We start from the raw sequence: 23,880 nt of genomic DNA, 5'->3' as shown, positions 1-23,880 counted from the left end.
TCCACAGCTCCATATTTCATGGGACATATTTCCTGGAAACTTCTACATAGCTGCACATGGAAACATACTCCTGCAAGCAGCCACTTGAGGCAGGACAGGAGCACACCCTGACCCACTTGCACAAAGCTCCCAGGGAAACACCCTGGCCTCTGGGATGCCCTGGGACAGCAGGGAACCCAGAGCCCTGTGCTTGCCAGTAATGGATCAGCTGCACATGCAGCCTCCTGCTGCTCTCCCTGCCCCACAGCTCAGCAACCCTACAGCTCCACGCGGCACTGGGAGCAGCAGAGCTGATGGCAGGGGGCACCTGCAGGGCAGGACTGTTCCCTGGCAATGTGCACAGGCTCTCCAGGCTGGCACAAGACCCTTCCTCCTGCCAGACAGCGGCCCAGCTCCCACCTTACCTCTGTGTGAGGCTGAGCCTTGCTCAGCCTTCCCCTTGTCCTCAGTCTGCAGTTGTTTCAGGCCCCCTGAGCATGCCATGACTATGAAGGGCAGTGGAGAGAGCAGGGGCAGATGCACGCCCTTCTTTAGTATTTCGTCGTTTTTGGCACAGCTAAAATGTCAAATCCGGAGGTGTCCATCTCAGCACTTGGTCAACTTTCTGGAGAACATCCATCCTTCACCAGCCCAAAATGCTGGAGAGGTTTTTCCGCACATGTGGAGGCTGGCTGGCAGCACGCTTCTGCAGCTGGGTGCCCATCACCTCGTGGAGGGCAGAGGCAAGCCTGGTGACCACAGTGCGGACATTGGCGCTTCGGACAGGCAGCGCCTTGTTCTCCAGCAAGGACCAGAGCACGGGCAGGGCGTAGCGCTGGACGACCTCAGGGCTCCTGCCATAAACGCCTTCCACAAGCACTGCCAGGACAGAGACACAAGCTCCTTAACCACCAAGCTCAAGGCAAACCAGGATCTACCTCTGGTTTTGCTTCTGGGAAGCCTCTCTGGCAAGATCAGCAAAATAGCACACAGAGCCCCACGATCCAGAAATGGCCAAAGCAGCTGAGCCTCCCCAACACAGAACCACCAAGCCCTCAGGACTAATTTCTCCAAACAGAGCCTTGTATATTTATGAGACTTTGTACCTTTAGTAAATTATTTCACAATCTGTTTCTGCATCAATAGACTGATGCAGTGAGCAGATTAATGACTGAAATGTCAACTTCTCTTCTATTTCCATTAGGAAGTTTCTAAATCCACACTGAATATTTGGAAATGCACCATAGAGAGACAATTGAGAGATTTCTAATATAAAGGATGATTCCATTTTTGTGACCCTTGATGTCAAGTGCCAAAAATCTAATCTGGCTCTTCCCTTTGCTCAGTGGCAAATTCCAAAGGACAGTATTGGACTACACTTCCAAACTCCAGCCCACCAGAGATGGGTGCTGCTTGACAGTTGGATTAGAAACATCAGTGACCAGCTGGTGTCTTTGGCAGAATGCTTTTGTGGCTTCCAACAAACAGCTGTTTAAAACCTCAGGGTGTCTTAGATAACTAACCAGACCCATTTGCTGTGGCATTTGTGCATCTCCACATTTTAATAGCCTTTCCCCTTCCAATGTTAATGGCCTTTTTTTCTTGCAATGTGTACTGAAACAGCAGAATAGAGAGAAAAAAATAATAGACAAGGGACTGAATTTTAACCAAATCACGAGGGGTTTTTCATATTCTCTCTGAAGCCTGCTCCCTGCTCATTTCCTGAACTATATCAAACACACACTAAAATTTCCTACCAACTGGCTCCTTGTATGGCAGATTTGGCTGAGAGATCAAACCCTGAAATGCTCGGCAGTACATTCTTATTTTATGCACAGGCCAAAACTTTTATAGCAGCCACTTCTTATTCTGTAGTGGAAGAGACTTCATTTTTTCTAGGCTGTTAATCCACCAGCAGTCATCAACATTTAAACAGCTCCTGAAAGTACCCAAAACCAATTCTACTAAGCAGGAAAAGGGTTATGGTACCCATTTCAAAGTGGAAATTAATTTCAGTTTAAATGCAATTAAAGACATTGGTCACTATGGGACTTGAGAAACAACTGGCTGTTCCTACTAAATCTCTGAGAGAACATCTGCTCTTTCTAAAGTAGTCCTAATTTATGTTTCATTCCTTTCTTTGAAAAGGAGATCAAAATAACTCCAAAAATAAATTCCCTCTTCATGGAGATCCTCTTTATACAAATGTCTTTTAAAGGGCCTTTGACATTCCTAATCACTGAACACTGCCGTTTTGAGATTCCTAATGAAGACACAAAGTGTATCAAACCTTGCACATAAAGATGCTGCCTCACTTGGCAGTGGATTTAGCCCCAGTTCAAGCAAGGCTATAAATCTTCTTCTCTACTATATATTAAGATTATCATTTTTCCATTCCTTGCCTGTTGCTGACACAGCAAGCTCCTCTGAGGGATCAATTATCAGCTGCAATTGTAGCATTTTGGACAGTGTCGACACAGGAAGACACTGTTTGCACAGCCCGAAATATTCAGTCCAATGCCACTTGGACAGCACAGGCAGGGAGCCTCAGCACTCTGCTTCTGCCCCTCTGCCCCCAAAGGCTGCCTTGCACCAAATCTGTGCCTCTAATATGTGTGTAGAATTTCGACCTAATTGTGACCCCAGGCACTACAGGGTTCAACCTCAAAACTTTCCAAGAGCAAAACGAGAATCCTGTGAGCACAAAACAAACGGATCCCCTGCAACAGCACTTGCCACCATTTTCCCTAATGGATCACAGATGTCCCTGAGCTTCCAAGAGAGGAGCCAGTTCGGGTATTTTTAGCCCTTCCCTTTCCTGCACGTGGCTTCTGAGATGCCCCAGGGAAAGCTCAGCCCCCAGGCCGAGCGCCGCCCCCATCTCAGGTGCTGCACACCTCTGCAGCAGCCAGGGAAAACCTGCCAAACACACCTGCCATGGGGATTGGGCAGCAGGGACAAGCTCAGCACCTCCCCAGTTGGAGCAGCTACTCTACTGTCTATTCACAGGAGTTCCCTGTAAATATTTCCTGAGAAGACCTCTTGGCTTAGAAGGGGAGGCCATACCTGTGATACGCTCTGTCACATCCAGTAGAGCTTGGCCACTCAGTTGACTCCATTGGTGGCTGAACTCTTTCATCAGTGATACTTTATCTACAAGAGAAACACACATTTCTGCTCACTCTTCTGAGGTCATAGGAGAAAGGAGCGTGGGGAGGGCAAGGGCAATGGCAGCCTCATTTTATAAAATCAAGTAAATTTCTGCGGATTTTTGAATCCTGTTCTTCTTTCCTTCCAGCCTCTCCTTTCACATTTGTAAATGAAAAGTTTTCTGCTGGAGCTATGTTAGACATTTCACATCAGAAATCTCAAGAATTAAATCACAAGTAAGAAGTGAAAGGGTTTTGCATTGCAGAGTAAACAGGAAGAAGCTCAGATTTGGGATACAGAAAGGCACTGAATCAGGCAGTTCATGAGTTCATAGAACACCTGAGGTGGAGAAAGTAGAAACTGCCCTTGAAGATGTGCCTCTTCAACACTCCATTTTTCAGGCCTATTTCCCTTGAGCAGCATTTTCAGAGCTGACATAAATCTCGGCAGCAAAGGAATTTAGAGCAGCCCTTGCCTGTGTAGCTATTTCCTACAGCCATTCTGCCCCATGGATGTCAGCTGGAGTGTTCCACAGGCACCAAGAGCTCTCAAGGCACTCAGTGTTCTCTTGTGTCAGAGAGGCAGAGACACAGTTGGGGAGAGTCCATGTCAGGGCTCATCCTTACCTAAATGAGCAATGGATGCTTCCAGTGCATTCACAGCTGAAGCATGAACCCCGGGGTCCTTTGAGTTCAGGTTCTTTAGCATTCCTTCCACCAGACGGATGATCACCGGGTTCAAGGCATCTTCCAGGATAGTGATCATTTCTGCCAGCATGTCCAGCGCCATTTGCTTCACTCTCTTATGTGTGTCAGATATTCTCAGGACAAAATAATCAAAAATCTGTGAAGAGAACAAAGAGCATGGAAGCTGAATTAAAATGTCCTTGTTTGAAGAAGGGATGTAAAAATGAGCACTCAGCAATGTTAAAGATTAATGCAATCCTTTCTGTCAGGTCAGCAAATGCTTGCACAATTTCACTCTTTTCCTATGGGCCACTCACTGGAATGGCTGCGCAACCTCATTCTGGAGTAAAGGTTTTCATCTCTTTTTTAGAGGTTTGTGTGGGGACAGAATAGTTCCTATGGTGTCTCTCTTCACCTATAAATCATTAAATTAATTGCATTTATTCATTCAAAAGACTACCTTTGCTTTACAAGTATGGAAGCAGATATTTACAATGCTCATTTTTCTATGTAGTTGCCTCAAGTACTGAGAGCAATTCATGATTTTGCAAAACTATGGCCAGACAACATCTAAGTTTTATTTTGTCTGTCTCAGAACCTGTCTGCAGAAATGCAGGCCTCTGATCAACTCTTCCAGAATCCAGACAATTTGTCTAACTAACAGGTAGACTTCTGAAATTTAATGTGCTGTACAGCTCTCATTAGAGCAGGTTCAGTCCCTTGACAGCCACATCTGGACTCAATGTTCTTGAAGGTCTCTTCCAAACTAGTGATTCTGTGATTATTAGGCACCATTTTCTAGAAAAAGGGGAAAAGCAGCTTCTGGGAGGAGAAGGACGAGACCTGTCCTTGGCCATTTTCCTCCTTTTCCAAAGAGAAAAATAAAAACAACTAGGATGAGCACCATCATTACCAAGTGGAATGGAGACAAGAATGGAAAGAAATAGCCAGAGTTTTGACTGTGCAAGACAAGATGGAGTTTACAAAAGTACCCTTGGTTTAAACTAGCCCAGCCTGACACTTCCCCATCCAAACCCATTTTTTGTCTAGAGAATAATTGCCATGCTTTCAGTGGCTGGATTCCCTTCACTTAACCCAACTGCGACTAAGGAGACAGCAGAAGTTACACCAATGGAAAATTCTGGCATCATCTGATGAACAGCATCAATAGGCACCTGCCAGACAAATGCAGCTGGACTGAAAGAACTTGTCCTGAAGCCTGGACCTCCATTAAATTGGGTCAGTCTGGGTCAGAGGGACCAGCCTGTCCCAAACAGCCAGGATGTAGTGCCAAGACACACTGAATTAACTTCACTGCTACAGGCTTGGGAGAGGAGTTAAAGGGAAGGAACAGTGAAGATACCCTACATACCTGGACAATGTGAGTGGTGATGAGCTTGGGGCTGTTTTTGCACAGCTCTAGGAGGAGTACCACTCCTTCCAGCCGTGCCTCAAACCCCTTGGCTTCCAGGAGATTGTAAAGATTCTGGAGCGTCTCCGTTTCATCCCTAGCTGGAGGTAATGTGACCTGGGCTTTTGGACAGTGGAGGAGGCGTCCATCAGAGGTTGACTTCACCCTGGAAATTAAAAGGAAATTACAACTTGTTGGTGACAATACCTGCAGATAATTGTGAGCAAAGCATCAAGATGAGCCTTCCTAATGATGTGATATCAAGCTAGAAAATCATGAGGCTCTGAAAATCATTGTGGACCTCACGACACTCATTACAGGAGACAATCTACACATATTATTAATGCAGAAGTAAATATTTTGTGCCACAGAGCATTTGTAGGGAAAGGAAACAATCTCTGGCACAGGCCATCACAGCCAGAAAGATTTTCCTGAGGAAGAGACATGTCCAGCTTGTCATGTGCTTTGTCACATCTAACAAAAGTGCTCAGTACCTTTGACTAGAAGGCAATGTGGCCTGGGGCTTCTTGGAGCCATCGCTCCTCTTCTTCACTGGGCTCTTGACAGATGGGCATTCACCCTTCTGCTCTTCCATCCCCTACAACGACATAGAGAAAGCCCCATCAATCTTTAGAATATTAAATAGGAAATTGCCTGTTTAAAACGCAAGTTAGAACCAGGATCACTGCTGCCAAGGCTTAGGGAAATATTTCCAAACTGACAGAAGGAAACAGACCAGAGAATCAGTGATGCCAACACCCTGTTTGCAATAGCTCAAGGCAGGTTATGGGTGATGAAATACTGAGCAGCAGTCTAAAACCCAAATTCATGAATCCGGAGCATAAATGGGAATAATGCAAACCGGTGTCAACGAATGTTCTTAAAGAAGCAGCAGAAAAATTTGGACTCTTTGGCGGTGGGCTCACTGTGTTACATAGTGATTTGGTTCAACCTGGCTCTCCCTGGTTCTGCACAAAGGCACAATCCCTTCTATTTCGTATATTAAAAAGAATAAAAAATCCCCTCAAACAAAGAAATCATTTTCTACTGAATGCTGCTGAATTCACCAAGCTTCTTCAAGCTCCACAGGGCGTGAAAGCAAGGCAGTATTCCCAAAGACAGACGGTAATTTTAGTACTTAGGGTTGACTTGGACATCTTTTGCATTTTTGGAAATTTTCTTGGCACTACTGCTTCCAGTGTGTTTTGGAACGACTCTCTTATCTTCAGATGCACTATTCTCACTCAATTGCTTTACTAGGGGCAGAGTATGGAGAATGTGATGGGAGGTTACACCCAAATATAAACCCATTTTCTCCTCTTCCCCTTTCCTGTTTGTGACCAATATTCAAAATATTCAAAACCTCACCTTTCCCCTAATAATATAATTTACTTCATGGTCTGCAGATGAACAGGGTAGGAATTAACAGCTCATTCCCAAGAGCAAAATGATTCAGCAGAAGAGGAATGAGATGTTTGATCCCATGTTTGATCTCCTATTAGCAGTGGCAATATCTGCAAAAAGGAGACATTTTTCCTGCCAAGCACTTACTTTCTTCTTCATTCTTCTCAGAATATCTTCCAGGTCACGGGCGGGAATGGATCGTTCCAAAAGAATTTTACATTTTTGGTGATTGATCAACATCTTCACCATCTCCTGTCCATAATGCCTATGGAAAGATGGAAAGGAAGACAGGAAGACAGGAAGGAAGGATTCCAGGAAGGAAGGGAGGGAGGAAAGGAGGGAGGGAGGGAGGGAGAGTGAGAGAGGGAGGGAGGGAGGCAGGAAGGCAGGCAGGCAGGCAGGAAGGCAGGAAGGAAGGAAGGAAGGAAGGAAGGAAGGAAGGAAGGAAGGAAGGAAGGAAGGAAGGAAGGAAGGAAGGAAGGAAGGAAGGAAGGAAGGAAAAGTGAACAAAGGAAGTCTGTTAATCAAAGAGGCTGATACCTTATAACTCATTAGGTGCAATCCTTGCATGAGAAGGCATTGCCTACTCAGCAGAGAGACAAAAAATACCATTTCACTCTGCATCTGTGGGTGTGCTTCTGTGGGATCTAAGGATCCCAGGGAACAAGTGAAACAAATCTGCTTGGTTATCAGATCCTATTAGCAGTGCCTTGCTGCCATTGCACAATAATTTGCCTTTCTTGAACTGGTAGGGAAGCCAGGACAAAACACCTCATGCTTTTGTACTGGTTTCACCTGGGGAGGACAGACCCAGAGAGAGGTTTTCTTTATGAGAACTTGCTTTGCAAGTTGATGAAACTAATTGAACGCTGGTTTGGTTATTGACAGCTTGAGGAAGTAATTAGAGAAAGATAGTTCACTCCATGAACACACATTTTGAAGAAGCTAACCTGGAAAAGAGCTCTCTTTCTCTTCCAGCAGCAATGCAGGAAACACCGGCCCAGCCTGGCTCCACTGCAGGCTGCGGGCCTGGCAGGGGGGCAGGACCGGGTCCCTTGTCTGGGGAACTGGAGTGTCCCAGCAGGGAGGAGGAGTGGCCATCAACAGTGGCCAGGGAGACTGATTGAGATCCCAGCTGCTCCCCCTCTTTCCCTTTTTTGCCAGTAGGAAACCACAGTTTTCTTCAAGAAGAAATTTGGAGGTCATTAAGCCTCAGAAAACAGCATTAGAGAAATCTGCAGAAGAAGTTTAGAAAGCCTACATAGATTAGCTAAGGAGTCCTGAAATTTTTCTAGGAAAGTCTTAAGTTAATGAGAAATAGATGTTTGGTATGCTTCAGTGATGAATATTAGCCAGCCTTTGGCTTTGCTTGACTGGCTAATCGGAGCTCTTCTGATCTCAGAAAAGAATCCTTCAAGTCACAGGAAGTTGGCAATACTAATTTATATTGGACAACCTCAGGTTACCCAGTACAGTCATTTCCCCAGGCAAGCCAGAGCAGTGGTCACAGCACCAAGCCTGACAGAGCTCGAGAAGCGTTTGGACAATGCTCTTGGGCACATGGAGTGACTCTTGGCATGTCCTGCACATGGCCAGGAGCTGGACTCAATGACCCTCATGGGTCCCATAAAACTCAGTGCATTCCAAGATTCTTTGGCTTTCATCCACACATTGAGGTAACTTCACATTTCCTTTTGTTTCCACTCTTTTGTGGTTTTGCCTTTACAGACAGACACAAAAGAGTTTTCCTGTCTCAGGAGGTGAAATGAAGATCATTACCTTGTGTCCTTGTGACGGTCCTGAGCAAGGGTCCCTGCCGCGTGCGCCAGCCTCTCAGCCCTGGCTGTGCCTGGGAGCTTCGTGACTCCAATTTTCTCCATCAGGGACAGGAGCAGTTTGGCCGCACACTTCCGCACCTGGACGTGGCGGCTCCTGGGAACAGGAGAGCAAACACTGGGGCACAGGGAGAAGAAGCAAGAGCAGCACAGGCCTTGGCCAGAGCGTGCTCCCTGTCCTTGCTGGGGGACGGAGGCTTGGGCTCTCTCTGAAAATATAGACACACATAGAAGGTTCTGTCCTCAGACAAACTCAAAGTTAGCATTGGACAGAAGGACTGCCTGCAAGAAAGAGGGAGGAATTCAGTCTCCCTGCACTATCTGATGCTCAATTGCTTTCTCAATATTTACTCTGAGAAAGATTAAAGAAAGAGATTACATATGACTTCTTTAGAAATGTAAGACAATTCCTGCTGACCCATCAGAGGGTACCCACTACACAGCGCTGAAGAAGGACTGAGGCTCCATCCAGCCATTAATCTCCAAATCTGCAGAGCTTTGGAAAACAACAAACGCAGGAGAAACATGCTGTGGGCCGTGAAGTTGCAGAATATACAGCACTGCAGCCTCTTTCTTCTCTGAGGCTTGGCAAGGGATACATCTGAATGTTTTTCCCTATTCCAAAGCTGAGGAAAGGGTGGCAGTCATTTTAGACAGATTTCCCTGTTCTTGGGAATGTCTTTTGGGAAATATCAGGCCCAGCACAAACACCTGAGGCAGCATTTGCTTCAGCTGTCTCATGGCAGTCAGCCTGTGAAGGCGCCTGTAAAGTGATTCAGCATCTCAAGGCTAACATGAAATATCAGTTTGAATAGAAAATAGAGCTCTATGGCCAGAATAGTCAGACAAAACCTCTTTTTGGCAGGAGCTGCACCTGCTGTGCAGCCTGTGCCACATGCAGCACATTGTCCCCCATATGCTCCATGCCCCATCAAGTATCCTCCTTATTCCTCAAGTTAATGCAATGATGAGGATGCATGGTTTTTCCCAGGGCCTCCACGCTTAGAGCTGTGAAATATCAAAGAGTGATCACAGCTGCAATTGCAATTGTCCCTCTTCCCACAAAAGCACAAAAGAACAAATCCTTAGCCTTTGCAGGCACTTTCTCTTCCCCACCATTCACCACATTTAGGCAACTCTGACAGACTGGGAGAACTCCAGGAAGCAGCAGGAAGCAGAGACAGAGGAGGTTTAGGTTGGATATCAGGAAATGATTTTTCACCCAGAGGGTGGTTGGGCACTGGGACAGGGTCCCCAGACCTGTGGTCACAGCACCAAGCCTGACAGAGTTCAAGAAGCATTTGGACAACAATCTCAGGCACATGGTTTGACCCTTGGCGTGTTCTGTGCAATGTCGGGAGCTGGACTAAATGATCCTGATGGGTGCCTTCCAACTCCCCATATTCTACAGTTCTGTGATTCTGAAAACTCATTGGCTGCAGGAGGGCAGAAACTGGGGACAAGAGGAAAGAAATGAGGTGGATTGGAGAATCCAGCCACTGAGTTGACAGAAGATGAAGGATACAGGACCCTTCTTTCACACCATTCCCATTTTTTCTCTCATCCTTCTCCCACCTGCACACTAGAAGCTGAAGAATACCACTGAAAGAAGAAGAACCTACCTGACTCCACTGTCCAGGAGAGCAGTCATTGCTCGTGCAGGAGTCACATTGTCCACCATGATCCCCAGGGTCTGACTGGCTGCTTTCTCAACAAACTCTGGGCAGTTACACAACACCTGGAGAAGGACCCGAGCAACCTCATCCACCTCCGAGTCCATGTCCTTTTTCAAGGTCACAAAGAGCTCTCCCAGAGTGACAATGGCCGAGTGGGACACCTTAGACCGGAGGTTGGCCACCTAGGGAAGTCATGAGGGGGAAACAGAAGAATCACCTTGAATAGAAAACCGGTTGCCTTTGAAAAAAGTCCCAGGAAATGATCCCACTGTGTACAGAGGAATATAAAAGAATCTTATGAGCAGAAAAGCACAAGCACAGAAAGGCATTTCCTTTGGTACCAATTTCTGGCCTCAGATCTGCTTACTGCAGGCCTAAAAAAAACCCCATTTCATTAAAATGTTCTACTTAACCCTTCTATAATGTCTTGTGCTTTGATTTTAAGCTCTTTTATTTGATAAACAAAGAACCAAATGAAAGCAAGTGCTGCTTTCAAACCGTAAAGGCACAGGCCATTAAGATAAAGAGTCATGTTGTTCTCTTCAAAAAAGCAACACCAGCTGGTCAAGCACTCAGCCAGGAAACAGAAAACACAGACTCAGGTCTACAGACTAATTTGCAGTGTTGAATTGCAGCTCGGGCAGAGCTTAGGACGCTGGCAAATAACATAACTAGTGGATCTGTTTCTGCATTTGCACATTTCATTCTAATGGCAGCTCACTCAAAGATGCGTGTCAGATAGCCAACCTACCAGTAAATACAGCTACATGTACACACAGATCCTATAGACAGGTGACAGACATTAGAAATAGAAGGTCTAAAAACAGAAATGAAGGTAGTCCCTGAGCACACATGGAGATGAACAAGCACATATCTACTCTACACACCGTGTATGAAGTACAGGGGACAAATTAGAACAGTGTCCTCACCTCACTGGTAACAGTCAAGCAAATCTCACGAAGTCTTGAAAGCAGGACCTCTGAATGGGACCCAGCCAGGTGTTTGATGATGCCCAGTCCCTTCTCCTTCGTCTCCCTGAAAAGCAAGTACCAAAAAGATTGATTTTTCTCTCTACCCGAGAACTAGACAGCACCCTCTGAAATTACCAAGCTGGCAGCTCTGTCAAGCAATGGGAGGTGCTTTTCAAGGAGTACATCATGAAATCGTGGATCTCATTTCCACAGGAAGCTGTGACATTCAAAAGCATACACAAATCCAAAAGGCAAATAGAGGGCCTTCAGAGTCTTCATTTAGGCTGTTTTAGAAGACAGCCTTTCTGAAATCTCTTGCCACTTGCTCTGTGCAGGTCCGGAGCTACAGGATGGTCTGTGAGGCATCAGGGCTGCTGCACTGGGCTGGTGACCGATCCCACGGGCAGCCCTGAGTGTTACCTCGACCAACCCCACACCTGCAGAAGCTCTCTGCACCTCACAGGGCACCAAAAAAAAAATGGGGAAGAGAAAGCAGAAGAGAAAGGGCAAAGCCTATGCAACGGCACAAGCGGGTGCACCATGGCAGATTTCTCATGCTTATCCCAGTGTGAATGGTGTCTTTACCGTTGGGTGAATGAAGAATCCACCAGTGAGTGGATGCTAACTCAGATATCAAAAGGACAACCAATATCACATAACATTTGTAGTGTTATCACATCTGGGCCTCCTTCTCTCTGTATCTAATTGTGGGACACATGGTGAATGTTGACAAAACATCCCAGGCCCATATGAAGCAGTGAGAAAGAAAACGTTGAATTCCAAAAATGCAAGATTCCTAAAGGATTTCGTTTCTTTCTCCTTCTCTTCTGCCATGACACCTTCAGGAGTAATGACACGCTGTGAGATTTGAAAGCACAGCTCAGTCCATTTCTCAGAAACAGCAACTCCCTGCAGCTCCTTCTGGGACGCACATGCAGCAGGTCACAGGGAGACCCTGTCACCTGCCATTGCTGTCAGCAGTGGGACCAGAGAGAAATCTGACTCAGTCCCACTGGGCCAGTGCCTCAAGGCTCCCAAATCTCTACAGTCAAAACTGCTGCCATCCTGCTTCTGCCTTCAGCTAGCAAATCATCTCGTACCACAGCTTCCTCTCTTCCCTCAAGATGTCCTTTGCAGCACCATGGAGCAGCAGGGAAAATAAGGAAACAGCACAGACCAAGGCCAAGAAAAGGCTGCTCTCCAAGCTTTATCCCCACACTGCTCTGCAGTGGTTTCTCCGGGGCCCTTTGGCCCTCTGGGCTGTCAGGGCTCAGAGGCACTAGCAAGATTCACTTCTAACCACCCTTAACACTAAGAGGGAGACAGAGTGACCGGGGCCTTTCTTACCAGTCATCGCTGTCGAGCAGGGAGAGTGCCTCCCGCAAGGACTGCTGTGGATCAGGAGAGGCTGTGTCCTTGTACCCGTTGCCACAGAGCAGCTCCTCTCGGCGCTCGGCACCAGTGGCCGTCTGCGAGGTCACTGTAAGGAGAGGGTCAGCCCTGAGTGCTGCAGCCCCGGGCAAGGCACCCGCCATGGAGCGGCCTGCAGCCCCAGCTCCCACACAGGGTTCCATGTGCTGCACACTGGCACTGGCTCACACACTTCCCTGCCCTCTGCCTCCTTGGGCTCCGTGCTTTCTGACAGCCGCCCTAGCTGGGCACAGCTCCAGGCTAAACCTGACAATTGCCCACACAGCAATTGCCAGCTCCCAAGTGCCACAGGTAGCACAGCCAGCAACAGTTCCTGAGGCAGCAGAGCTCACACTCCCCGCCACACTGTGCCCAACAGCGGGACTGGCTACCCCAGGAGGGAACCCCCAGGGGCCTCTCTTGTCCCAGCACCCTGATTTCCTCCAGCCCTGAGGACAGAGGCACTCTGCAATTGCCTGAGGAAAGACGTGCAGCTGCCTCGTGGCAGCACCAAGCCAAGCGTGAACAACCCAGATTCAATTCTGGTCAATGCTGAACTTGGAAATAGCATCACTAGAAAAGAGCATTGCAAGGATCATTCCAAACTCCCTTCTTCTTATCTCACCGTACTTGGGATCATAGCACCGGCACGCTACCCAAAAAGGAGAGACAAGAGCTACTAAGGACTATCTGCTGTGCATTTCCTGCAGGCAGCAAACAGCCTGGGAGCACCAGGCAGCCCCTCCTGGCTGTCATCTGCTACAAACCACCACTGTATTTGGGTGCGGTGACACTGGAGGCGCTGCTTGTCCCCTCTTGGCATTGCAGGCCATGGGATGGCAGCAGCCACGAGCCACTGGGCACTTGTGACAGCAGCAGCACGTCTGCACCAAGCCACTGCCTGCCATGCAGAGACAAGCCTTGCTGGGATAGCAGAAAAGCTGGCTGCCAAGCCGGACAGCAGCACAGGCAGAGGGCCCAGATGGTCAGTGGACAAGTGATGGTGGTGGCCCTCATAGGTGCACAATGAGCACACCGTGGCACACTGCCCTGCAGCTCATCCCTGCAGTTACAGATACCTCCTGGCACCAGCACTGTACTTTGGACTATCAGGATGGGCAGAAGCTTAGGAAGCCAGAGCTTAGGCCTTTCCCACTGCTTTATTCAGCTCAACTTTCCAATGGGTCTCTAAGAACCAACTGCTGATGTACTACCAAGCTGGAGTAACTGCAAAGTAGATTTGCTGTTCATTCTCAGGACTGGTTATGGACCAAAGAGCCCAGCTGTGCTGGCTGAGGCAGGAGGCAATTTGTGCTCCTTGTGTAAGGAAAAACCCGTATGGGAAAGAGCTGCCATGGAGCAGGCTTACCTGAGGAGTTGCATGGGACACTGCCTTCCTCCTGGATGATGGGAATACTGGGCACTGAGGGCACCTTGTCCTGCTTCCTCAAGACCTTCTTCTTCAAGGCATTACCAGGGTGTTTTCTCTGCACACTGGAAGCTGTGCCATTGACAGGTGGTAGGCTAAAGTCTGCAGGGACCAAAGAGGAGCTTGTAAGTGGAGTGTGCTGGACATCCTGACGATGGAAAGGGTAAGAAATCTTACTGGAACTGGGTAGCTTCTCTTTGTTATCCCAAAGTACTTAAAGTAGAACACTGGCAAACTAACATGGGACAAGGATCACAGAATCACAGAATCCTAGAAGAGTTTCAGTTGGATGGCCCCTTTAACCACCACCTACTCCAAGCTCTGAGAGCAGGGACATTTTCATCAAGATCAGGTTCCTCAGAGGCCCATGTTAGCTGGCCTTGAACACCTTCAAGGATGGAGCAACAACAGATTCTCTGGGCAAACGCTTCCAGCATTGCATCGACTTCATTATAAAAAATACTTACTAATATCTTATCTAAATTTATCCTCTTCTAGTTTAAAACCAAACTGCAGTGATACTTCCCCTAAGAAACAAGGACAAGCCAGTATTGCTTTTGTTTTCCTGTTTCAGAGGCTGGCTGGGGAAGTTCCCAAAAGAAAGTGCAGATAACCTTGTGTCATGCCCTCGGGCTGGGTGCTGCCCCCAAGGTCCCTGCTGCCACCCCCGGGGCAGAGCACACAGCACTGCAGCCAGAGCCCCTCAGCCAGGTTTCCCTAGGGAACGCTGCTTGCTCCTGGGGCTACAACAGAAGCACTGGCTCAGCGCTAGAAGGAGTTGAATTTGGTTTCTTCCAGGTTGCACCTTGGCTGAAAAGCATTCTCCTGGACTCACCTTCCCTGGAAGCTGCTCTCCAGGAGAGAGTCTGAAGCCCTAGGCTACTTTGCAAGAGAGGATTTTCTACTCTAAAAGACTTTAGAGGTGAAGCTGATATTCTGTTCCTGACTCTGTGAGGTCATGGGCAAGACACTTCATGCCTCTGGATTTTTCTTTGGACAATGGACGTCAATCCTATGCAAGCTTCCACTCAGATGCAAGAGGAACAGCCGCCCAGTCTGATTGCAACACTGCAAATGACAAGCAAGGGGTCAAAAAGGACCACAAGTGTAGGCACCACTTACTTGCTTCAGCTGCATCCCTGGGCTCAACTCTCTGTGGAGGCAGCTGCAAGGATATTTTCTCCTCTCTCCTTTTCTTCATCTCTCTCTCCAAAAGCTCAATTTTCTTCTGCTCTAAGTTCTTTTGAGCCAACTTGCACAATGGCGGACAAACCTAATTGTAATGGAAATACATCACAGCCTGTGAGCAGAGACTAACAAACCAGGCACAACATCTCATCAGGAGCACAGAGTCCATAGAGTGCCATAGTGTTTAATCCAGCTCCATATACATTCCAAGAGTTTCAGGAGAATGTCTCTCATCCTCACTATGGCAATTACACACAGTGAGGTGGAACACTTTAGTGCCACAACCTTACACTGCTCTGACTGCAACCTATGACAGGAAGCCCTGCTCGAAGCATTCAAGTCACAGGAATGCTCCAAGACAAATGAAGAGCTCCCATGACCACTGAGCAGGCAGTTTAGTTCCTACAGGCCATGGCAGGAGAATAAAAACCATGTGCAATATGCAGCAAGAAGGAGTAATTGGGTGTTGCTTAACACTCCTGGCCAGGAATTGCAGCTGTTTCTCACTTCCTGGCTTCTGAAGGACTCAGCTCCAAAGGACTCTGAGACCAGGAGACCAAAAGGAGCAGTCATGTGAAAACAAGTTGCAAAAACATTGATATTAATGGGCAGAAAATCTGAGAATGAGAGGGCTGTGAGATACAGCCAGAAAGGTAACCAGGAAAAATCAAACTCTCCCATTTTATTTTGCAGCCTTGCTTAATACTCAACATTAGAATCTTTGCATCTCTGCTTCTCAGGGTGCCCTTTGCCCACCTTCACTGATGTACAGCTTGCTCTGCCATTTACAACTTCTCTAAAATGGCCTTTGCACATAAAAAATGCTTCAGACATGGCCTTAGTACCATCTCCAAACCAGTGACTTTGGCACCACTGGAAACAGCCAAGCAATTGCTCTATAGCTGTCAAATACATTCCCAAGAGTATCTCCATCCTCCAAGAACGGACAATGATGATTTTCAGGGACATTTTGGGCCAAGCACTAAACAGCCACTGGAAAGGAACTCTGCTCATCCCTGTGCTTATCCCTTACCTTTCCAAAGCCGTCCCTCAGGTCTTTGTCACTTATAAGACCAGGACTGGTGGGATGATCCATCTCCGTGGCCTGGCTCAGTGGGAGGCCTGCTACTGGAAGCAAAGGTTCCTGTAAATCTCTGGCAGACTCAAGCCCTCAAAAAAATCATGCTGGGCAACAGGCAAGACAGGTTCCAGATTGCAGAGCTCTCATAAGACACTGAGATGGGGCATGAGATCAGCAGGGTACATATGCCTGGACCCTATCCCAGTGGATGGGGTACTGGCAGGAGACATGACATTACTGTGTTGGCCAGCAGACTGAAACCTGCTACATGATGAAGGCCTCAGCCCCCCAATGCTGGAGAGGCTCTGTGTTTGATAGGGAAGGGCAGAGATGGAGATTGCTCTTGACAGAGATTCTTATCTGCCCTTATGCTGATTTGAGTAAACATCTTCTTTCCAGTTCCTAAAAGAAGTCCCAGATTCTAATACCTGTATGTATTTAGATCAACATCTTCTTCATTTTGTTGGAATATTTCAGAGGACATTAAAAGATTGCAGGAGTGTTACCAAACATAAATTGTTTTCTTGACACTAGATAATTCATTTTCCCCAAGGATTTTCATTCTAAGCGGTATGAGCTTGGGCCACTTTCGGGCCAGCCTGACTAAAGGCTGATTTTCTTAATACAAATAGAACAATGTAACTCATTCTGAAATACACTCCAAGACAGCTATTAAAATTCAGAAAACTAATCATTCCATACAACACCATTTATACTTTAAGAGCTTAAAATCAAGTGGCAACAAAGTAGGAAAAAAACAGTGTTGCAAATAAGGATTTCTTGCCATTGCAGACTAGTAAGAAAAGAGAGTTAGATGTGGACTTTGAGGAGGGAGGGCAATTATGGATGGAAGGTAAGGCCATGGAAATTAAAGTTATCTGTGAATTTGGCAGGGAAACTCCTGATCCTAGGGGAATCTCCTCGGGAGCACTGCAGCCAGTCCGGTTGGCAAAATGGACACAGAAAGGGTAACTGAGGCCACGATGCAAACCTAAGGATTCTGAAGCTCCATAACTGATGGGACATATTTCCTGGAAACTTCTAAATAGCTGCACAGAGAAACATGCTCCTGCCAGCAGCCACTTGAGACAGGACAGGGGCACACCCTGACCCCCTTGCACAGAGCTCCCAGGGGAACACCCTGGCCTCTGGGATGCCCTGGGACAGCAGGGAACCCAGAGCCCTGTGCTTGCCAGCAATGGCTCAGCTGCACATGCAGCCTCCTGCTCCTCTCCCTGCCCCACAGCTCAGCAACCCTACAGCTCCACGGGGCAGAGCTGATGGCAGGGGGCAGCTGCAGGGCAGAACTGTTCCCTGGCAATGTGCATAGGCTCTCCAGGTTGGTACAAGACCCTTCCTCCTGCCAGAGAGCAGCCCAGCTCCCACCTTACCTCTGCGTGAGGCTGAGCCATGCTCATAAGGGAACAAGTGAGTTAGGTATCTCAAACCTTTACAATGAATTCATCTAACGGGTGAGGAATTCAAGGGGATTTTGAATTATTCAGAAAATTGCTGGGCTGTACCCAGGGTTTCGCAGAACCAACACGGAGCCAAGGGACCAGAGGATCTGATCCCTTCTGCTGCATCAACAAAACTATCCCTTCAAATTTCATCTCTTCTATTTTTACATGCCCAGTGAACGCAAAACAATAACAACAGACTTCCACTGAGGCTTTCAACTTGAAAGCATTGGCTGACACAGATGCACCAGAGACCCCATTTTGTCTGCCACAATTCTACTTCTCAGGGATCAGCCAAGGCAGGGATGGGGGGACAAGGCAGAAGGCATCTCCTTCCCCAGCCTCAGCCTGCAACACTGACACAGACAGAGAGAGTCAGGCAAGAGATTTGTCATCGTCAACCTGCCATAGGTGGCTTTGGGCTTGTACTGTCAGAGGATGACAAACTCAGACCCTGCATAGGCTGCATCCATTTAGAAATCTTTTTCTCCTTAATTGGAAAATTCATAAGGACTTTCTGTCACAGGAAGTTTCCCTATTTCTCATAGTGCATAATCGGGCAATGTCCATGAAACTCCTTCATATCTCAAAGAGTCAAACTCAGAAATTGATCCAAGGAAAGGTTTTCTACATCAAGAACAGGGAACATTTTTCATTTCATGATAAATGCCTTCTTTTTTCTACTAATTGTAACACTAGAAATGCTGCAGGGAGATAAAGGGCATGTGCAGGATGGAGAGGAATGTATCCCTTTCTTATGTTGAATGTCCAGGGACTCAAGGTACCACTCCTGCTCCTGCCACTCTACTACACACTGGAGAAAACACTGAAGGAATTTTCACTGCACCATTGGACCACACTCGCAGTGACTGGGCTTTGGGTGACTCCATGGAGCCAATCAAGGAGTTGAAACAAATTTAAAGAAATTCTTAAGAGTGATTTTTAAACAAGCATTCAAAATGTCACCTGGGTGTCAAGATTCCAATGGGAACTTTAGGACAGACATGCTCTGTACCTACCTGCATGTTCAGACTCCTTGCTGCTTCTCCTGATGGATGGTGGCCTTGAGAAAAAGAAGCACAAAAGAACATATGAGAAGAAGGAAAGGGAAGTGGTATAGCATGAAATGAAGCAAAACTTCCCAAACTGGTCACTGTGACAGAGGAAATGAAACACATAAATCCAACATGATGCAAAGCTGATTAATTGTCCTTAAGCTTTCAGTTGCTGCAGTCTGACAGAGCTCGCCAAGCTTCAGCTGAAACACAGCACTCATTCTTGAACTTGCATCCTAACTCCCAATTCTGCTGTCTCTCCTTTTGGACCCAAGCGGCTCCTACACGCTCTCTGAAACAGCAAGAGCTGCTAAGGTGAGACACGAGTCTGTATGGAGGGCAGCTACTTTGGTACTGCTGCCAAAGCTTGACTTTGCCTGCTCGTGCCTTACACTGGCGCCAGTCTCGTGCTGCATGTGGTCAGAGCACTGCTGTGTCCTGAGAAGGATATTCCACCTCTTTTCTCTTTCTAGAAGAAAAAGGCTTTTTCCAACTCAGCTGCTAGGCAAGGATGTCTAGATGACACTTTAAAAGCCCGACCTAAGCTTTTCAATTGGAATGATATTTCTGTGACTCCTTCTTTCTTGTTTTTTATCCTTCCTTATCCTTCAGATAAACTTGACAGCTACATTTTCTCACACATTACCAAACTGATATCTTTCCATCAGGTACAGTCCTATAACTTGTCTCTAGCACCTTGCCCTTTTTGGTTTTAATCCCAAGCCTCATTATTAAACATTGATCAGACTTTAATTCTATACCTCAAAACTTGTCTCTGATCTCATTGCACAGTGCAGGCCCAGGCAGAGGGAAATTACGCCTGACATTTACTTTGAGATCCCTTTCCTTTCAAACAGCTGGCAACTCACAGTGTTCTCCAGAATCTGACAATTACTCCCAGGAAATAATTGCTTACCAAAGCTAGTTTTCATGGCCTTTATCTCTGTAACTCCCACTGAGTTCTGGGTTGGGTTTTGTTGGTTGTTTATATTTCTCTTTACAACAAAGGAAATGTTGGCACATGAACAACAGCACCCCGTGTTAGAAGTAAAAGAAGCAACACCAGATTTTGCAGACACCACTCCAGCAGGCAGTATTTGTCCAAATATATTCTCCTGGGTGGTGCTGCAGTAGACAGTCAAGGATCACAGTATTCAATGAGCTGCAGTATCCAGCCCCGTGCAATACAGTTCCCCAATGACACCACAAACATTACACAGGGAATCAATAGACAAGCCCAGCAGAGGACCCATCTTGAGATGCCGTTAAGCTATACCTGCTCTTCCCCATCATCACCTCTGCTCTTGGGACATATGGTGTGGGGTTTGACATTGAGCTGGATCATCAGAGATGGGCAAAATGGGGAATACACAGAGCTTTCCTTAAATACATGGGAGACAGTTGACTGTGTAAAAGAACCTCACAAGGTGGGAAGAGCAAGCTGAACAGGAGAGTGGAGCAGCAGTCACCTTGGCTTACCTCATCTCCTGGGACTCTTGGACATCCTGCTGCAGAGAGCTGAGCAGAGACCCTGCAGCACTGCCAACACGGGGATCTACTGACTTGTGTATAGGGGGAATCAGAGGAGGTCCCAATAACCCCTTCTTCATATCCCCAACACTGGGATGCAGCAATGAAACCTTGAAAAGAGAAGAACACATCGCTCAGATGAAGCATCCAGCCTTCCCCCATTCATGGCCCAAGATATTTAGCCATGCTTTTACCTGGGACCTGACAGGAAAACACAAGTCAAACACATGGGGAAGCATGGCCCAGGATGGGGAGTGGAAAGGGAAGTGGTGAGAGAGAGCCCATGTCCCAGATTTGCCACCTCTCTTCTCATGCCCACTTCTCAGCAAGTGGGGCTACGTTCCCGGCTGGAATCCCCATGTTTGGCATCAAGATGTTTAGGGGTGCCTCTGCCTCCACTGGCCTTTAGATGATATTGTAATGTGTTTCAATCACTCTTCTCTCTCTGTCTCCTAGGCACCTCACAGCCACTGCTCATCTCCAGCCAAGACCTCACAAAGCCATTCTGCAGGATGTCAAAACCTGCTTTTCTCAAGCCCCTCATTTCTTCTGCTGCTGCCCTTCCCTCTTACAGTTCCCCAGCAGCCTTTCAGCCCAGGAGCTGCTGAACTCTCAGGATGCTCAGAGCTCTCCAGCTCCCACACCTCCATCATCTCAGGCTCACTGGCATTCAGGAGGATCAGCACAGCTCCCTGCCCTGCTGCTCTCTGGAAGGTCTCTGCCTGCCCAACTTGCTCCAGGACGCCATGCCATGGCCAGGAACGGGAATGGAGGCAGTGGGGGCAGATGCACAGCCTTCCTTACTAGCACAGTTAAAGAGATAACTCAAGACCTGATAAAACTCCAGTGAAAGACGCAGAACCTGTCAGGGATATACTGGGCCCTTTCTCAGCAATGCTGAAATCAAGTACACACGCCTTTGATTGGACATTCTGTTTTTCAAAGCCGTTGTTCATCTGCATCCTCCTGCACCCCACGGCAAACCCAAAACAACTGCAGGTGCTGGTCCTGCTGCAAAGGCAATCGTGTGGCTGTGCTCTGGGCTGCTCTCCCCATGGCCACCTCCCATCCCTTCCCTCTGGACAAAGCCATGCCAGAGCACACAGCTGCCCAGTAGCTGATGAAGTCTAGAAATAGCATCAGAGACAACTGTGCACAAGGCCATGGCTGTACAACTCAGAAGCTGAGACAATCTGGAACTGACTTTGCAGGACTACCTCTTCCAGAAAATAACTTTTTCTACCCCAATTACACAGAGCCCACAGAAAACACCAGCAAGACATAGACATGATTCAGAGATACCTGTGGTTACTAAATGTAGAAAGATTGCTTGGCCAGATTGGTCAACTTTAGCTGCTCTGACTGCTTGTTGGGGTTTTCTAAGCCATAAGACAGAGGAGAAGCCGCAACAGAGCCTGGAAACCATTCAAAGATCTATCTTGGTATTAATACAGGTTGAGGACATGAAGTCTGCACTACACACCCAGTGCAAAGACAGCCTGAAATGAAGTGTCCAGTTGAGTTCTTCCTTGGCTCAGTTACTTCCATGGGCTCACATCACAGGAAAAGGTCTCAGAGTCCTTGTCTACTGATGCCTTGAGTTTTAGCTTTTACATTTTTCAGAGTCTATGCTGACTTGGTGTGGGACTATGAACTTCATATTAAGTGTTGGTAGGTTCTCTTCACAGGGGAGATAGACACAACAATCCTTTTCCAGCTTGAGAATCGAGGACAAGTTTACCCCGAAAACATAAACAAGGACAAAGTGTAGGGAGTGGACCAGGAGGATGGAACTTCGTAACTTGAAGCTGAAATCGGACAATTAACGCCCAATACGTAAATGGACCAAATCTTATAAAAGTAAAAAAACTCCAGAGAGGGATCCATCTGGGATCCGTCCTGGATGTAGCCTTGGCCAGGCTCTTGCACTGCTCCAGGTGTATCATTTTAAGGCCTCTTAATAAATATTTACTGTATTACATTAACTCTGTCTCTGTTCCAGATCAGCCTCCCTAGGAATCACTAGAGTGCATAAAATGAAAATCTATCACACAGGATTAAGCTTAGTCTCCTTACCTTACTCCCTTTTCCTGATGAAGTCAGCTCCTGCTTGTTTTTACTGGAATCTTTGTAGCCCATGCCATTTTTCTCTTTCTCCTTCTTGCTATTCCACAACCTGCTTAGCTTGCTGGAAGGAGAGCTCTTCGGGATGGGAGGCAAGGGCTTGGATATTAGGAGCATAGGGGGAGGTGGCCTGGGAAGATTCTTGGCAATCCTGTTGCCAGTCAGGCCTGCAAAGTGGAGACACATCATGGAACAGAGGCCACAAGGTAAATCTAAAGCACCTGAAGCTCCATGCTTCATGGGACACATTTCCTGGAAACTTCTAAATAGCTGCACAGGGAAATGTGCTCCTGCCAGCAGGCCCTTGTGGCAAACCAGCGGAACACCCTGACCCACTCCCACAGAGCCCCCAGGGGAACACCCTGGCCTCTGGGATGCCCTGGGACAGCAGGGAACCCAGAGCCCTGTGCTTGCCAGCAATGGCTCAGCTGCACATGCAGCCTCCTGCTCCTCTCCCTGCCCCACAGCTCAGCAGCCCTACAGCTCCACGGGGCACTGGGAGCAGCAGAGCTGATGGCAGGGGGCATGCACTTAGTTTGGGGCTGGGTTTTGTTGGTTGCTTATATTTGTGCTGACACATGAACCCTGGCATCCCATGTTAGAAGTAAAAGAAGCTTTACACTCCCCATTACATGTCCCCAGTATTCAAGGAACCCTAATCTGCAGGGAACAAATTGCCCATCCAATTGCAAATTGCCACTTTTGCTTGGCTTCATTCTTCCATTTGAATTACTCCATGCTTTCTTTTCTACAGACACATCCAAACACAAGATAAACATCACCTGCATCAAAACATTTGTGATCTCGTCTAATACTGACAATTCAACATTTTCTTAAAATTTTCTTTTCTTAAATAGAAGAGGACAGCTCATTTCAAAATAGTCTCCAATAGTGCTGTTAAAGCTCAGTGAACTAATCAATATTTACATGGCTTTGCACATGATAAATTCATAAGGCTGCCAAGCAGTAAGAGAGGAATAACAGTCTTAAAACTGGATTCTTTTCTCCTGTAGAATGTTCTGGTCAGTTATAACAGAGAGACAGGTAAGCTTAAGTGAGATACCTCATTTCTACCCCAGATGAGTGCAGAAAATATGTCACCATACTTACTAAGTGATGCATGTCCCTAGCTCCATTAAGCATTCCAGCTGCATAGCAGCAATTAAGGAGTCATTCCAAAAGGGCTGTACCCAGGGTTTGGCAGAACCAACCCGGAGCCAAGGGACCAGGGGATCTGATCCCTTCTGCTGCATCAACAAAACTATCCCTTCAAATTTCATCTCTTCTATCATTACATGCCCAGTGAACACAAAACAATAACAACAGACTTCCACTGAGGCTTTCAACTCGAAAGCATTGGCTGACACAGATGCACCAGAGACCCCATTTTGTCTGCCACAATTCTACTTCTCAGGGATCAGCCAAGGCAGGGATGGGGGGACAAGGCAGAAGGCATCTCCTTCCCCAGCCTCAGCCTGCAACACTGACACA

The 23,880-nt window shown here is 47.2% G+C and overlaps 1 protein-coding gene across 1 annotated transcript in view; it reads right to left on the bottom strand.

Moving 5' to 3' along the window:
• Nucleotides 1–622: 622 nt before the first annotated feature.
• The window catches only part of LOC148222969 (TOG array regulator of axonemal microtubules protein 2-like), a 45,686-nt gene continuing 22,428 nt past the window's right edge, over nt 623–23,880 (bottom strand). Inside the window, exons 7-22 of the mRNA XM_088168641.1 lie at nt 22,347–22,556; nt 22,007–22,073; nt 20,460–20,466; nt 20,215–20,375; nt 18,700–18,743; nt 13,892–14,053; nt 12,460–12,655; nt 11,071–11,176; nt 10,088–10,323; nt 8,410–8,562; nt 6,778–6,895; nt 5,721–5,824; nt 5,188–5,392; nt 3,756–3,972; nt 3,046–3,132; nt 623–858 (exon numbers count right to left, since the gene is read on the bottom strand). Of these exons, the coding sequence (XP_088024767.1) occupies nt 623–858; nt 3,046–3,132; nt 3,756–3,972; nt 5,188–5,392; nt 5,721–5,824; nt 6,778–6,895; nt 8,410–8,562; nt 10,088–10,323; nt 11,071–11,176; nt 12,460–12,655; nt 13,892–14,053; nt 18,700–18,743; nt 20,215–20,375; nt 20,460–20,466; nt 22,007–22,073; nt 22,347–22,556 (2,309 nt within the window). The remainder of the gene's footprint in view (nt 859–3,045; nt 3,133–3,755; nt 3,973–5,187; nt 5,393–5,720; nt 5,825–6,777; nt 6,896–8,409; nt 8,563–10,087; nt 10,324–11,070; nt 11,177–12,459; nt 12,656–13,891; nt 14,054–18,699; nt 18,744–20,214; nt 20,376–20,459; nt 20,467–22,006; nt 22,074–22,346; nt 22,557–23,880) is intronic.

Source organism: Sturnus vulgaris, chromosome 8 (genome assembly GCF_052056855.1).
Source record: "Sturnus vulgaris isolate bStuVul1 chromosome 8, bStuVul1.hap1, whole genome shotgun sequence".
Classification (NCBI taxonomy): Eukaryota; Metazoa; Chordata; class Aves; order Passeriformes; family Sturnidae; genus Sturnus; species Sturnus vulgaris.
The sequence above is the reverse complement of the archived record's forward strand: the minus strand, read 5'-3'. Positions and strand labels throughout refer to the sequence as shown.